This window comes from Corvus brachyrhynchos, unplaced genomic scaffold (assembly GCF_000691975.1).
Source record: "Corvus brachyrhynchos isolate BGI_N302 unplaced genomic scaffold, ASM69197v1 scaffold80, whole genome shotgun sequence".
NCBI lineage: Eukaryota > Metazoa > Chordata > Aves > Passeriformes > Corvidae > Corvus > Corvus brachyrhynchos.
In genome coordinates, this window is record NW_008236769.1 from 6,858,830 (window position 1) to 6,875,027 (window position 16,198).

Consider the following 16,198-nt stretch of genomic DNA (forward strand, 5'->3'; position numbering starts at 1 on the left):
AAGGAGAGGGCGCTGCTGCTGCTTCCTCGCTGCTCCCCAGGACCACCCGTATTGGCGAGCTCTCTGGGGAAGGGCAGAGCCGGGGAGAGAGGGACAGAAGTTTCCCTTCATCTCCCGCAGCCCCGAGGGCAGAGCAGCCGGAGGGCGCCGGGTGCGCGGGCACCTGCCGGGAGCGCCCGGGTTGGGCGGGACCTGGGTCCCATTAAGGATATCCCCGGTAAGGTGCTCCAGAGTCCACCTTTCCTGTGTCAATAGGAAGTCTTAGCAATATCTATTTTAAAAGATTAAACTTCCTTATGCATGCATGCAATATTTACCACTAACAATTGTGTTTCATTTTAGTCTGAGGAGGGGGCTATAACTACCCAAAGTACAGTACTCTAAACTGTGTTTTGAAAACTGAAGTGCAAACTGAAAAGAGAACTGTCATGCATTAAATAAAAAAAAAAATAAAAAACCACAATTTAGACAATTTGAGACTCATGGTAGCCAGCACAAATATTACATTGCATACTGAACAAGGACTGGAGTTGAGAAAAGCATCTGCAAAGCACAGTGCCCTGGGATCTCTGATTAGACCAAAAATGTGGGCTTTGACAAGTAAGCAGTCCTCGGGTATCTGCAGATCTTTTTTGTGAACTGACATGCAGCTTTCCTGACTGAACACTTATTGCTGTGGTGATGGTCACAAATTCCTGCCCTTGGGCTGACAGCAGTGACACATGAGCACTCACATGGCCGTGAAGCCAAGGAGCACCTATGAAGGAGGCATGGTTGCCTTCTTGTTTCCTGGCAATTGTAAAAGACACTGTGGGGTTGTGCTTCTCTTTCCTTTCCTTTTACTAATGTTGCCACAGTGTTAATATTTTTTTGAGCAACAGTTTGAATTTTTTTTTCACATTCTTTCTTCATTGTGCTTTCATCTTTATCTGGTGTTGCTGATGCCTGAGCAAATATTTAAAATAGTGAATGAGGAGACAGGTCATGGAGAAGTTGATGTTCCAAGTTCCAAAACCTCTGAATTGAGTGAGCCTGAGGTTTTCTGCAGCAGCCCATATACTTAAAAACTTCATGGTATTGAATAAGTTTCTAAACCCAGCTATTACAGTGTGAGGTTTCCTAAGCACTTCTGTGATTTGCCCTGCATTGTCTTCCACTTAGCCTCGTGCACATATAATGCCTGTGCTGAAAGGTTTATGCATTCATTAATGTTTTTAATAACGATTAGGCTATATGTTCCAAATAATTTTGCTTGCAGAATTTTTCTGATGGGTCTAATGTTGTTAGAGTAGAAGTCTTTAGAAATATTGCATCAAGATTACTGCATAACACTTAGGAACTCACGCGTATTGTTTGTGAGCCCTTTGGGAGCAGCCTGGTAGACCACCAGCAATATTCCCCCTAGCATCATTCATTCAGAGTAGTAGGAATTTCTTCTAAGTGCAGGATTGCTTGTGCATAGCAGAGAAATAATAAGCACCTAACACGAAGTATTATAATTGGAAGTTAAATAAAGCTTTATGTCAAGTTTCTATGTTTTGCTAACAAAGTAATGGTGCAAACTGTGTGTGTGTGGTAGGCTGATTTTAAGAAGCTGGCTAATAATAATAAATTGTGTTTGGCTTATGTAATGATCTCAATGGGATATATTTCTTACACAAGGCTTTTCGCCTGCTGCACACTTTCTCCTGGCTTGACCAAAAACAGGCTGGTTAATGAACTGTGTAATCTCTTAAAAGGTTCCCACATCATGTGGAAGAAGTTAAAAACACTCAGCCATCCCACAGGCTGCATTTTGAATGTTCAGGGTTGGCAGCTACGAGCATGGCAGACCCCACGTGTGCTGGGTTGTACAGAGTGATCCCCACCCTGGCACCTGGGTATCTTATCCCTTCTCCATGGGTCACAGTGAGTCTATGTCAACAGTGTGGCACAGGAGCTCTGGCACATGCCAGTAGCCACGGTGTGTTCTCCTGCCCTGCTGAGCCTGCAGGGCTGGTGGAGCTCGTTCCAGTCTACTGTCACTGCTGCTATTCCATGTGCCGGCTACACAAACCTCCCTCATGCTCCAGACCTTTACTTTCCAAAGCGAACACACAATTTCGTGCAGTTGACAGAAAGCATTGACTCATTAACCTGTTGTGGTCTGGAGTGATATAACTGAAGCTGAATTTCTTAGGCCTGCTTAAGCAGGTCTTCCTCCTTTTGAAAGGATTGAGGCTTCAGTGAAAGAGGAGGCTGAGCATAAATGGCAGTGAGCTGTGCTTGAAATTCTAAATTCTTATAGTTGTATTTTACATTGAAAACATTAAAAAGACATCAATTTTAACCCATTCTGAGTTGTCTTTCATTATCTACAAAGTGATGTTTGCAATTGACCAGCCATCAAAACACTAACGTCAATGTCTCTTGGGAATGGCTGGCAGTGGTCTCTTCTGCCACAATCTGTAACCCAGCAGGAGAACCGAGTCACAGAAGGTAATACTGGAGAAGGTGGAAAGGACCCTGAAATGCAAAATCTCTCAAATCAAAGCAGTTCTACCTTTCATTCAACAGCTGATGTGGAAGAAGAAATTGCTTGCAGAGGTGGGCTAAAAAAGAGTATGAGGAGGATGAGGGGAGGAGACCTGAGGAGGGAGAGGTACAGGTGTGTCAGTGGGAAAAAGTGCAAAAGTGTCTGGAGACACTGGAGAGTGTGTGTGGCAACAAGTTACTGTTGGAAACTTGCATTTGGGTTACAAAACCTAGTTTGTGGGCATCATTTTAATTTTTTTGTCACAATTTCATTAATCCTTTTGGCAGTGGGGGCACACCATCTCATGAGTTTTTATCCAAGTCAGATCTATCCACAGACCTATTGTATCACATATATGCTACTTCTTACTTCGCTGTGTTAGTGATATACTGACAACAATTTCCTTGGCTGAGATTATGCTTCCCTCCCAGCATTTTACTTTTTGGTGTGGGGGCAGACAGAATGCTTGCAGCAGAACTCTGTGATGTTGAAAGAAGTTCAGATGTTCACTTATGTCTCTGTAGATGTTAACTGAGGTGCTGTCACTTCAAATTTAATGTTTCTCAGATTGAGCAAAGGGAAGTGTTTCAGGCTGTTATTCTGCAGCAAGGACATCTGCCTGCAGAAGCTACGGAAGATAGCTAAGGAGTGTTTAAAAGCTGAGGTACATTAATTTTGAGTGTACTAACAACGGCTGCATCTTTTCTTTGTTTTTCAGAATTGGTCTGGGAGTCTTATTGTAGCCTCTTTAACTGGTGCTTTTGGGTCGTCTTTTCTCTATGGTTACAATCTGTCGGTGGTGAACGCTCCTGCCGGGGTAAGTGACTGACTAAAGTGAAATTTAATATCAGCAGAGGGCAGCCTTGTCCGACTATTGTGCTCCTCAGCATCCTGCCTTAATAGCCCTCCTGATTACATAGCAGAAGGGGATTAAATCTCATATACTAACTTTCCTTTGCCCATAACCTCCTTTCTGCTCCCCATTAGGTTTTCACATAAATTCAGTAGCTGTCAGAGAGCTAAACGCTGCTGTTGAGGTGAAAGGGTGCATGTGGTTTGCTTCTCAGTCTCCCAGGCCCAGGTTAATCCTAAATCTTCTTGCACATTTTTATGTAAAAAAGTATTTTTAATATCTGACTGGTGAGTATTCGGTAGCTGCATGCACATGTAGCAACTTCTGTTCATGTCATTCAATTCTAGATGGTTGCCCAGCATTTCATTCCCACTGTAGTGATATTATAACTAATGCTTCTGGTTTCCTCCTAAATAATGGGCCTCTTCTTCTGTGTTTTGTTGTGATGCCTTGTTTGGTTCTGAACTCTGAATTTCTGGGTTGACCATCTATTGCCTGAAACTTGTGGGATAGATTTGATGAACAGAGCACTGTGAAATCAGTATAAAAAATTTGTGGGGATTTCATTAAAATATCAGTTATTACAAATGGAAATATGAACATTTTGTTTTTACACTGGCTGTCTAGAGACCCTCAATTCAGTCAAGGACAGCAGTAAGCAATTCAGTGGAGTTGCAAGCAACACTATTTTGAAAAGTAGCTAGTAAATATTTGGAATTAACTGTGGAAATTCCATTTCAAAATAGTTCTTCTCCAAAGCTAGCTCCTTCTTTCATGAAATTTTTGTAGGCTAGATTGCCACCTAGGCAGGTTTTTTGTGTTAAAGATGGATGCAATATTTACGCAAATAATGAAAGAGGCATATTTTTTTTAATTTATGTTTCATATGTGAATTTTATTTGATAAACTGTTGACCCAAAGGACTAGGAAGAGACTCAGCCAATAGAAATTTTTAATTACTTGCTTCATAACTTCTGGGAGTTTTATCCAAGTTCCTGGTGTTTTATATACTGATAATTTAAGCTTGGATAAATTGGATGTTAATGTAGCATGACATGTCCAGGCATCACTTCACCTTGCAGTCATCAGAGGATAAACATGGCTTGGAAAAAAATCAGCAAGAAGCTGTAATTTTGTGTGCAATGGTATCGATTGGCCTGATGGTAAAAATCCTTCCTGCACTGCCTTGGGGCTCTCAACAGAGCAGTGAGAATAAGCTGATTTCTAAACTTTTAAGTACCATTTTAAAAATGGACTGTCCTGGTAGTGAGAGCTCTCCTGTCACTTTCTGCAGGAGTGAGGGAAAGAAAGGATGATAGGATGTGCTCCTTGACAACACTCAGACAGTTCTCTTTGAACCATGTGATAGATTGCAGTGGTGATCAGAGTGTGCGTGGGTAGGTTGAAAATGCAATCCAGTGACAGATGCTAAATTCCAGGTGTTGTGCTTAATAATACTTCCAGAATTGTCTGGTTTTGCTTGAAATCTTCAGTGCGGCTTTTGGACTGAAACTGGGCACTATGTGAATGGCTTTGGCCATACTATTACAGGTATGCATGAAGTGTCCCTTGGTGTTTCAGTGTTTGATTGAGAACTTTGTATCTTTCTTATTCATGTTAAGCCATACATTAGCTAGGGATAAGGAGTAATCCTACTGGCAAGGAAGTTGTGTAGCTCAAGAATAAAATACCACTCTGTCCTCTGGCCCCCTCTCCAGCTCCAGGATTAGTGTGTGTCATCCATTTGCCTACAACAGACCACTTTCCTGTCCCTGTCCCTGGAGCTGGTCCCAGTGACTAGGTTGAAGGGAAGAGCATAGGCTGAGGTCATGGCCATGGTGGGGAGCAGTGAGCCTTACCAAAGCTGTGCTTCTTGCAGCACAAGAAAAGGAACCTTTGCTCCATCTGTTTTCTCCTGTATGTTACTAAACCAGTCTGCTGCAACATGACCCTTTGGGAATACTGATGTGAGATGACTGAGAAATGCCAAAGCAGAGCATCTTGTAGCTGTAGGTAACAGCAGCCCTGTAAGAGGTTATACTGGGAGTGCAGAAATTCCTACAAGTTGTGAGCTGAGTTTCACTTACAAACTTGGTAGGATGAATAACTTCTTGTGGTGACATGTAGCTTACAGCTGACACTGCCAGATGTCCTTCTCTCTGTGGGATGCTGGGTATCTTCTGCCCCTGTTTACTTCAGTACAATTCCTCTTGATGCTGAAGTCCTCCAAACTTAGAGGACTGTATGATCCTTTGAGAAGTAGTGGAAAAAGGCTTGATAATGACTGTTGAATAAAACACAGGATGTTTCCAGGATCCTGGAACAAGCATGTCAGTAGGATGACTTAGCTGATGGAGCGAGGGAAGTTAATTTAAGACTTGTGTCCATTCTTGTAAATTCTTGTGTCCATTTTCCTTCTTTTTGATACAAATTGTGTCAGCTCATCAAACCACAGGGGGATTCTCCTATAGTTCTCACGGGTGAGCTTTAGTTCAGGTCATCTCGTGAGGCAGAGTTAGTCTAAATTCCTGATTGTTTCAAAGGTGAGCTTTAGTTCAGGTCATCTGAATTTAGTTCAGGCAGAGTTAGTCTAAATTCCTGATTGTTTCAAGGGGGAAATAAGCTGCACATCCTCTGTTCAGAGCTGAGATTGCTTCCCACTCAGTTCCCTGTAGTTCTGTGGGAAAGAGCATGGCCCATCACAGGTATTATTCTCTGAGAAACCCAGAATTACAAGTCTCCAAGGGCTTGTTCAAAGAGTTACCAGAATTTATTAAAAACATATGGGAGCGTTTGGCAGTAGGAAGACAAAAGATTTAATTGAATACAAGTTGAAGCTGTCTTATTCTGAGCTGAATTTCTACAGTTCATTTAATGGACCAATTGTGGGCAATGCCTGTGGAACAATGATGTGCTTTGTGCTCTGTGCGGGAAGCAAAGGCCCTGCTACTTTCTGCTTTGCAGCCCTTGCCCTCTTCCTGCAGGAGGCTGCAGCTCTGAGTTCCTATGGCACAAACATACAGCCTGCTGTGACAGCTGGTTCAGTAGCTATCACTGTGTGTGAACGACCTCTGTAACTATGGGTAAGACAAGGAAAATATTCCCCTTGTATTTAAAATGTATCCATTAGATTAATATATATAAAAACCTATATATTTTCCTTATATTCCTCTTATCTTTCTCACCCTAGCATTACTATCATAATGAACTCAGGCAGCTGAGAAAATAATATACTGATATCAATCAGCTACCATTTTTTTGTAGTCTTTATGGGCTAAAATTTTTGTATACAAGTTTATGCCTTTAGTGCTATTGAGATACCTGGTCTAAATCCCAAAGGAGCCTTTCCACAGAATTCAATGGATTCAAATCCAGTGGATTTGTTCTACCAGGTTTGTTTTGTTTCATGTGCATCTCCTGAAAATGTCTGTGTTTTATTAGCTTCCTATTTATTGGCAAGGGGAATCCAGAGAGAGGTGCTGGTACGTGTCAGAACATCCATCTACCTATTACTAGTGAGCGTTGTAGTTTGTACTTTCTTTTCTTGAATATTTGCAGTTATTTGATGACTCCTTGTAAATAACTAAGCTATGCTGAAGAAATTAGTCATAACACAAGGGAAGAGTAATTTACATACTATTTTTAGCCAATATCATTAACAAGAAATGCTAATGGTGTTCCAAAAGTGCTTTCTCTTAATATCCATTACTGTCAGAAATTAATTTCAAATAGACAAGAAGGTGTCTGAATCTAAATATATCTGAGTATTGGTGTTAAAAAACTAAGATGTTACTATTTGGTTTAATGGCAGATTCATTTGGAACCTTACTGTGAGACATCTAAGTCATTCAAGCACCAAATTGACTTTTCTTCTTCCTTTTTTTTAAAAGTTGTTGGGTTTTTTTGTTTCTTTGTTTTTTAAGTGTTTTTCTTTTCCTGTCTGTTTAGGAACATTTAAGATAGGATGGGAGAAATAACCCTGTTCTCCTTTTAATTCAGGGCACAAGAAGTTTACTAGAAACTTGATAGATGGAAGACAGGAAATTGTATATTCTACCTTCGGCTTTCTTAGTTACTTTGCAGATGGAGAGGTGATGATTCAAACTAAAAGCCCTCAAATTGAGTACTTCATGTGTCCAAGGCCAGACATTAGGTAAAGTTTGAAATTCCTAGTTTGAACAGGGAAAATGTAGTGGCTTATAATGCTGAGTACTGTCCCAGGATAATTTAGGAGCTGTTACATTCTGAAGGAAATTGGAGAAGACTCTGGAAAAAAGGGCCAAGATTAAACTTTTGATACTGTAGAGCTTGAGAGCTTTTCCCAAGTGTGTTGTGCCCTTCTCCTGTGGCGACTGCAACTGCCTGGTACTATATCCTCACCAGAGCATCAGGCACGACGGTGGCATTTCCTTGGTTTCGAAATGGGAGCAGCATAAAAACAAAGAAGCTTGACTAAATAGAAAGTAAATAGGTGATGTCTCTGCAGGAAATACAGAGAGTATGTTAAGATGCTGTCTTGGAACTATCTTTACCCTTTAAAAAGATGAAGAACTTGGTGTAACTAAACATCAGGGAAGGGAAGCTGTTAGTAGGCATCCTTCAAAAACCTGCAACTGTGCTCATGTGAGGAAAGCAGAAGAGCGTAAACTTTGGCAGATTAAAGGCTAAAGAATGATCTGGTCCCAGACATTCATGTCTACCTGTGGGGCTTTTTCCCCACCTTGTTTGTGACCACCTTGTAGTTAAATGTTTATATGCTTGGACTGATTCAGTTAGTTTTATTGAAGTTGTATCTATAAATGAAGCCCTATTTTTTGGAGGAGGGAGACAGAAGAGCAAGGGTGATTCCTGCAAGCAAGCTACTGGGTTTTTTTTGGTCTTTAATTCTGTTTCTCTGAGTTGTATTCTTAGAATGTGATTTTTTTTTTTTTACACTTATTTTTATTATGTATTTTCTTTCAGTATATCAAGAAGTTTTACAATGAAACTTGGGAGAGGAGATATGGCTTCTCTGTGGATGAAGGCACACTGACGCTCCTCTGGTCCATAACTGTTTCTATTTTTGCCATTGGTGGCCTTGTGGGTGCCATTATTGTTACGCCAATTGTGAAGTTCTTTGGAAGGTAAGAGTTTTGGAAAAGTTGCATTTTCTAAAGTAGTTTCTCACTTAGTCTCTCTAGAAGGTTTTACTTTTATTTAAAAACAAATCAATCTTTAAATTCTGGAAACTTACTGTGCATCATTTGAGTCACAGAAACCATTTGCTCTGAATGGGCAGTGGGTTGAGATGCCAAAGGAAAATACCATAAAATAGAAAAGATTTCACAAAGGACTGGCAGATTCTTGTTTCATGAGTCTACTGAATACCTTCCTGTAAACAAACCAACCTGTCGATGTATCTCATTTGCTTCTTAACAGCATTTGTTATCATATGGTAATAAAAATATACTCTTTTTTCCATCCTTTTGTCAACTTAAAGTACAGTTTGAAGAACTGGTCTAGGATGAAATTCACATATGGTCTTCCCCAAGAAGCGGGGGATGCCATCCACATTCTGTACAGTGCAGTATTTGACCAAGTCTTGACCAAAGAGAATATGAGTATTTTAGGAATGTTTACGCTGATGTGTGTTTACATTTTTGCTGCAGGTACTAACTAGGTATTTCTGTAAATTTTTGTGCCATAGAGTCTTTCAAAGAGAATTTTAAGGGTAATTTATAATTTATCTGTATTTAGAAGGGCATGAAAAAAAGCACATCATTGTAGCATTCATACTAACTGCTCATTTAGATTTTCCTTAATTGCGAATTCAATATTATTTGATGTTTTCTGGTCAGTTAAATCACAGGAGAACATCATCATGGAGGCTTAAGTATAAGAATAAACCTCCAGTGTTCTTATTTTTCTGTTTCACATTTTCACTATTTTCATTAGATTGTACTTTCCTAGGTCTATTTTTCATTCTCCCAACTTGTCCATATCTCATTTTTCATCTCCAAGAGTGTATTTTCAGGTTCTTCCATTTCATGCTTATGGTAAGTCAGTATTCCTAGATGTTACCCATTCTTCATGAATTTATTTTGTCACTTCAGCACCTCATCTTCAAATCTTAAATATTTTACATAGTCACATTATTTTTTTTTTAATGTTTTCAATTTCTTCTGAAAAACCATACATTTGGCTTTAACACATTTGTTAGAAATAAACTGTGCCTGACTCAGACTGATTAATTCCCAGAATATTTCTGAATCATTATTAAAATAAAGTGAAATAAAAATGGGTTCACAGAAGGCTTGAATTTTCAGTGACAAGTAGAACAGCTTTGTGAACAGGTTTGTTAAAGTGGTGGCTGATCTCTGTCATAGACACACCACTTTTATTGGAGCTGGTCAGATTTCCAGGGCAAACCTTTACACTTGCAGACTCTGCCCCTGTTTATTATGTTTCTTTCCATTAAGCCATGAAAACAGCTCTGTCATAGATACAGTGGATGGGTGCTGGAGCAGAGATGGGAAGGGGCTGTGTGAATAAAGGCTGCTCACCAAAGAGTGGTCATTGAGTTTGCTGTTCACACTGCAGTGTGTTTGTCTGGTCTAGGAACCAGACTGCCACATCATTATGGTAATTGAGGAGCACATTGTGAAATGTTGGCAGAACAATAAAACACTTTGCTGTTAAATTGCTCAAGTGTAGGTTGGAGGGTTGTGTGTATGATGAAGCTGAGCTCCATTTACACTGACACAGAAAAATGAGCTAAGGGGGATTAAAAGCATTAGTCAGAAATAATGTATGACTTTAAAAGAACACTTTTGAATCATATTGCTGTAAGGGTAAAAACATAAATTCCAAATTACTGGATTCCTAGGCCCTATTTTCTTCAAGAGACATGTAGAGTAATTTTTTGAAAGGGAACCTGCATCCGCATAAACATAATTCCCATGTTCAGATGCGACTTTGACACTTCACAATTTAAATTCTCCTCTTCTAATGAAGGGAGTCTGCTGTTGTTTATCCTGAGTACCCAAAACAATATGCTCAAGGGATTGTTTAGGTCACATCACAACAGGGTCCTCTCCTTCCTCTTGGTACCACAGCCAGTGGTCACTCTCAGTTCCTTCAGTGAGAGAAAGGACAGTTCAAGGGGTTGGAGTCAGTGTGCAGCAACTTCTCTGTGCCATTCCTTGCTCCTCACTCCTCCTGTGCTCCAGCGTGGGTCCCCGTGGACCACAGTCCCTCTGGGGACGTCCCTGCTCAGGTCTGGATCCCCCTCTCCTCCACTGGCCTGGTTATACCCTCTCTCTCCTCACAGAAGCCACCCTTGCAGCCTCTTCACTTCCAAAACCTTGCCACAGACACCACTTTATACAGTAACATCCTAAACAGCATGTCTTCTTGTTTTCATTTCCTTTTTAGCCTGCCAAAGCCTTTGTTTTTATCGTGCTTAGTTAGGCTGTGCTTTTCTCTTCTCAGCTGCATAGTATAGGTGTTTGCTGGCCAATCTTTTCTCAAGAAAATATGTATTTTATAGTTTTTATTTAAATTAAGGGAGAAAAAAGTAGCATCTTCAGATGAGTGTATAAGACTTGTTTGACCTGAATGAACATTTTGTTTCCGTTTTTGTCATTATTTATATCACTTCAGCCATCTCTGAGTGTATATCCATTTGAAAAATCTGTCTCAGATAGTACAATCATCACTCTTGACAGTTATGTTGTACAGACTTTAAATGAATTGTACCTCCTTTTTCAATCTTCAAGCCATGCTATTCATTCAGTGTTCAAAACTCACTAGAAAGCAGAAGGAGTAATTAAAAACACAAGTATTAAAAATATTTCATTTCAAAAATGCATGCATCTGTTGTGAGATGTTGGGTGACTTATCCAATGGGTGTGAGATTTCCAGTTGATACTTGCATGTTGAAAAGAATGAGAACTGGGGGTCAGTTTGTCACCTACTCTAGAAAGAAAAGAGGTAGACAGCCTTCCCGGTCATTCCTCTTCTTTTAAATTAATGGGTCCCTCAAACTTGAGCAGAATGTTCTGAGAGATGAAAACTGAAAGGAGTTAAGCTGTTGGCAAATGAGAAATTTAGATGTTTTGAAAATTTTAAAATATATTTTCATTATTTTGTTTGTATTTTAAACTAAGTAATAATTTGCCATAAAGAATATTTATTTTATTTGAAAAAAAAATTAATGTTTAACTGTTAGAGAATGAAATAATTTTAAAAGTGGGGAAGAAGTACATAAATCTATACTTTGGTTAATTCCAACAATTTTTAGAAAAGGGTTGATTTTTATTACTTGAATGAGGTCAAATATTTTTTCTAACTCTACAAGTAGGAAATAATTTTCCTCAATGCATGTTTTTAATATCAAGGATTTAAGGATGAATTACAATGACATTGATAATGTCACAGTTGAGAAGTTCTCAAAGTGGCAAAAACTGTATGTAGCATTAAAGTGCCTGTAGTTATAACAGCTTATTGCTATTTGAGGTATACTCTTTATTTTCTCCATACAGACATCTATCCAGAGTATGCTTATTTATATTCATGTACAGAGCCTCAGGCCTGGCACTTGGGTTTTTAGGATGCATAGGACAGGTCCTTGCTGTGCTTTTGAAGTACAGCTCTTTAGTTACCTATGTTATGTTTTCTTCTAAATTGTGGTATAGGTTTGAAACTGTATCCACTTGGGTACAGTGCTGTTTCTCAGAACTCTACACAACATCTAAGAGTTTAGTTTGTAAGGCACTTTTTATTTATAGATATTTAAGAATAATAGCTTAGTGTGCTTCTAATATAACTCGATTTAACTGCCATGATGCTGATTTCTACCTAAACCATCTTTGCCTTTTAGGAAATGCACATTGCTGCTCAATAACGTGTTTGCAGTGGCAGCTGCACTGTTGATGTCCCTGTCCTTGCTGGCAGGGTCCTTTGAAATGCTCATACTGGGCCGCATTATCATGGGTGTTGATGCAGGTAAGCTTTGGTCACACTCCACATGTCTGACGTGCTTGTGCCGTGCACAAACTTTCTCCTCTTCCCCAGTTAGAACTTGCTTTGCATTAAAGAGGCATTCCAGGGACTAGCTGTAGCCACTCTGATTTCACTGGGGCAAAATGGCACACTGAGGGCTGGAGGATCTGACGTTTGGAGGAGACACTGGAATGGATGCTCGCTGCTGCTAGCAATGCTGGTTGTTCCCCCACCTTTCCTATTCCAGCTCTGGCAGAGTGTATTTGTTTCCATTCCATGGAAATCCCTTGGCTAGGAGATTCTATTCTGCTAATTTAACAGTGCTTGTTGCTGTGTGTTTAGAAGTTGTTGGATCCCATGCTAATACCTGCAGGACTAAGGAAGGTCTGGTACCTCATCAATTGCTCCTAGCAGTTTGAAAGTAAACCATGGAGGTACTGTAGCACCAGAATAATCCTGCAGCTAGAAGGAAAGGTCTCTGCTAATTTTTATCTCAGATTATCACCAAACAACCAAACTTCTGGAACTGTGCAAACATTGTCATTGTACTGACCAGGGTCACGCTTTTTTTTTTTTTTTTCCTGGCTTTAAGCAGCATTCCAGCTCGTTTTATGTCTATTGTGAAGAGTTCATTGCAGCTGTAAGCCTGTATTGAGAGGAACATCTGCTAATACTGTTTACAGTAAAAACACTTCATCTGACAATGTCTACTCTGTCTGACTGATGCACAGGGGTTTTTTTTCCTTCCCCACACCAGCGCTAGTATGATTTTGCTTGCTTTGGGATGAGCAAAATCTCCTGGAGATTCTCATCTCTGAGTAATCTTTGGTGCTCCACTTCAAAAACCAGCCTACGCACATCGCTGCAGATCTGTAACAGATAATCAATCCCATAGTTATTAAATGGTGTGAGAGTAATTAGACATGGAGGGAAAATAATTCATGTTATCTGTGGATAGATGTAATTCTGTTCCTTGTGTGTTTTTATGCCACCCTTGTGAGCAGATTACCACTCAGACTCCTTTCAATAGAAATTTGTTGCATACCTGGAATAATGAAAAGTATTGACTTAATATATGGGTTTTGTTCTTCCTTTGTAGGCATTTCCTTAAGTGCCCTTCCCATGTATTTGAGTGAAATATCTCCTAAGGAAATCCGTGGTTCGTTGGGTCAGGTCACAGCAATTTTCATTTGCATTGGTGTTTTCACTGGTCAAGTTTTGGGGCTGCCAGAAATATTTGGACAAGTAAGTATTTAACCGACCTTTTCTGTCAAAGAACACAAGCATGCTCTAAGTGTCATATTTTCATGTTTTGACTGGATTATTTAGAAAAGTGGAAAACAGAGACTTTTTTTTTGTTTTGAAGCCCTTTGAAAAATCATTTTCCTCCATGTCTTCTAAAAGCATGTGCTAAAAGTGTGACTAAGTTTGTAGATGTGCCCAGCAGTTTCACCAGCTTGAGTGTCTTATGTGTGTCCGTATGCAGGTCCCCTTCTCCCCCTTTCTTGATGTACATCTATTTTTGCTAGTTTCTGGTTTCTTTGAGCACCATGGAAATGCTTAAGAGTTTTTATATCAACAATTTCTAAGTTTTCAATGTGAAATAGAACTGAAAAAGCCCTGGTTAGAGTATGAGAACCTGAATAGGAAAACTCTTGCTTAGTGATTATAATGTTCCTTGTAATGCAGACCTGCTTTTAGACTAAGTGATAGAAGCACAGAGTTAGCACACAGCTTTATGGAAAGATTATCTATTCAGATAAGAGGCTGTCTTGCTATCATAGGCTGAGATTAACTTGGTGGCCACTGGATGTCATCATTACTCTGAATAAATGAACTCGAGTTTTGTTCAGGCTGGCACTTGGAAATACAGAATCACATCACAGGTAAGGTTGGAAGGAACCACAGTAGTCATCTGATCCAACCAGGTACTTTCCATTCAGAGATGAGTCTTCAAGGCAGTGTGGAGGAAATGTCTGCAGAAATCCTCTCACAATGAAATTTGAACTCAGAATCCCTTCTGACAGCCAGAAAAAGTAGTAAACAGTTGAAAAGTGAGAGGAGCTTGTCCTTTGTCCATCCAAATGCAACTCCTTTGTAATGATACTGTCCTCCCTGCCACTTTTATTTTTGTCTGACCAGCTTTCTTATTCTGTTGAGCTCTCCTGAAGGCAAATGATTTGATTCAATTCACCCTTTATTGAAGGATAAATTTCTCCCCTGCCCATTCAAAGCAACAGATTTTAGGAAAAAAACTTAAAATGGCTTTTATTGTGTGGCTTCTACAGATGTGCCTTCTCTTGCCTTGGAAGCCAGTCTGTTACAAAGGAGTGTATGAAATGTCAAGAGGCCTATTCAATTGCTTAGATGCAAATTCTTATTCCTTGATTTCAGCTTGTTCTTGCTGATTTTATTTCTTTTCTTGCTTTCCTTTCATCCCCATTACTGCTGCTACCAAATTATGGAGGTAATGTTTCTGCCTCTACAACCTGCTTTAGTGTGAAGTTAATTAATATCGTGCCATTAAAGATCAACATTAATTTATGGAAGAAGAAATATGCTTTATCTGTAGAATTAGTAATTTTCAAGATGGGTAACATGAGCATGTAAAAGGATCAAAACTTTGGCTGATGTGAATTACAATATTTCCAGCCAATTTATTGAAGGCAGCTTGAATATTCTAGTTGGGTATGTGGGTGGGTTTTTTGTTTTAATTTCTCTTGGTTTTACTCAAGCAGGATTTTCTTGCCTAGCTGTGTGGGGTTCCCATTGAAACTCCTTCAGTGGGAGGTAGTTTTTATTTTTTTGCTCTGTAGTTGTTTATTTCTTATCAAAATTTGTTGTAAATAATACCAGTGACAAATACTTGTCTTCTGTCATGGTTTCATGAGTTTTCTGCTAAGCTCTGTCATTGAGCAAATGTCTAACCTCTAAAGAGGTTATTAACCTTAGTGTCTAAGCATTGATGGATTTGAAGAAAGGAGGAACAAAAACAGAGCTGGACATCTTTCTGGAGGAGACTCTTTGAACCAGGAATGGACATGAGAAGGGCTGTTGGCATGGATGAGGTCTTGTCTTGTTAGAGGAGGTAACAGCACTGTTGTTTGTGTGGTCAAGTAAATAGAGGGAAGGGAGAGGAACTGACTGCATGGTGTCAACACAAGAAAGAGACCTGCAGAAGGAACAGAGTGGCTTAATCTCAAGGACAGTATGGCTACAAGAATGACTTTTTATGAATATTGCGTGAATAATTGCATGCTGAAATTCATCAGAGTGATGTTAGGAACAGACTTCCGGTTGAAGTAACTTGAGCAGAAAATTTAAATTTTAAATTGGAGCTTGATGCATTTATGTGGATTATATGAGGTTGTTGCCTTCAGTGCTTCTGTAGAAATCTCTCCACAGAAAAGGAAAGTGTTTATGTTGACTGTGGGGCATAGTGCTAACAAGCATTTATTAACAACCTAAGTGATGATTTCAACTGTTGTCAAATTCAAAAGTGTCGCTTTAAATGCAGAACTGTGATAAAAATAGCTCTGAAGCAATGAGTATTACTTGAGGCAATTCAAAAGTCCTTACTGCTTCTTGTATCAAGTAGGTTAAGCAGCTCTAAAGTGATTTTTTAGCGACCTTTTATTTGTCAAGATTGGTCAAGGTGCAGCAGGAGGCATGTGGGCAGCCCCAGGTGCAGTGCTGAGGGGCAGTGGTCAGCTCTGGCTGGGTTACTTGCTTAAGGCTGGTGGGCTGTTTCCTATTCCTTCAGCTTTCCCAAGCTTTCTACTGGAAGTGCTGAGGGTTGTCAATCCTCTCATTTCCTTCTAATACCTTTTAATGCCAGTTCTGTCAAT

The 16,198-nt window shown here is 39.7% G+C and overlaps 1 protein-coding gene across 1 annotated transcript in view; it reads left to right on the top strand.

Annotated features, from left to right (window-relative positions):
* SLC2A9 (solute carrier family 2 member 9) overlaps nucleotides 1-16,198 on the top strand; it is an 82,591-nt gene that overhangs the window by 1,951 nt on the left and 64,442 nt on the right. Inside the window, exons 2-5 of the mRNA XM_008645139.2 lie at nucleotides 3,234-3,332; nucleotides 8,331-8,491; nucleotides 12,229-12,353; nucleotides 13,450-13,595. Of these exons, the coding sequence (XP_008643361.1) occupies nucleotides 3,234-3,332; nucleotides 8,331-8,491; nucleotides 12,229-12,353; nucleotides 13,450-13,595 (531 nt within the window). The remainder of the gene's footprint in view (nucleotides 1-3,233; nucleotides 3,333-8,330; nucleotides 8,492-12,228; nucleotides 12,354-13,449; nucleotides 13,596-16,198) is intronic.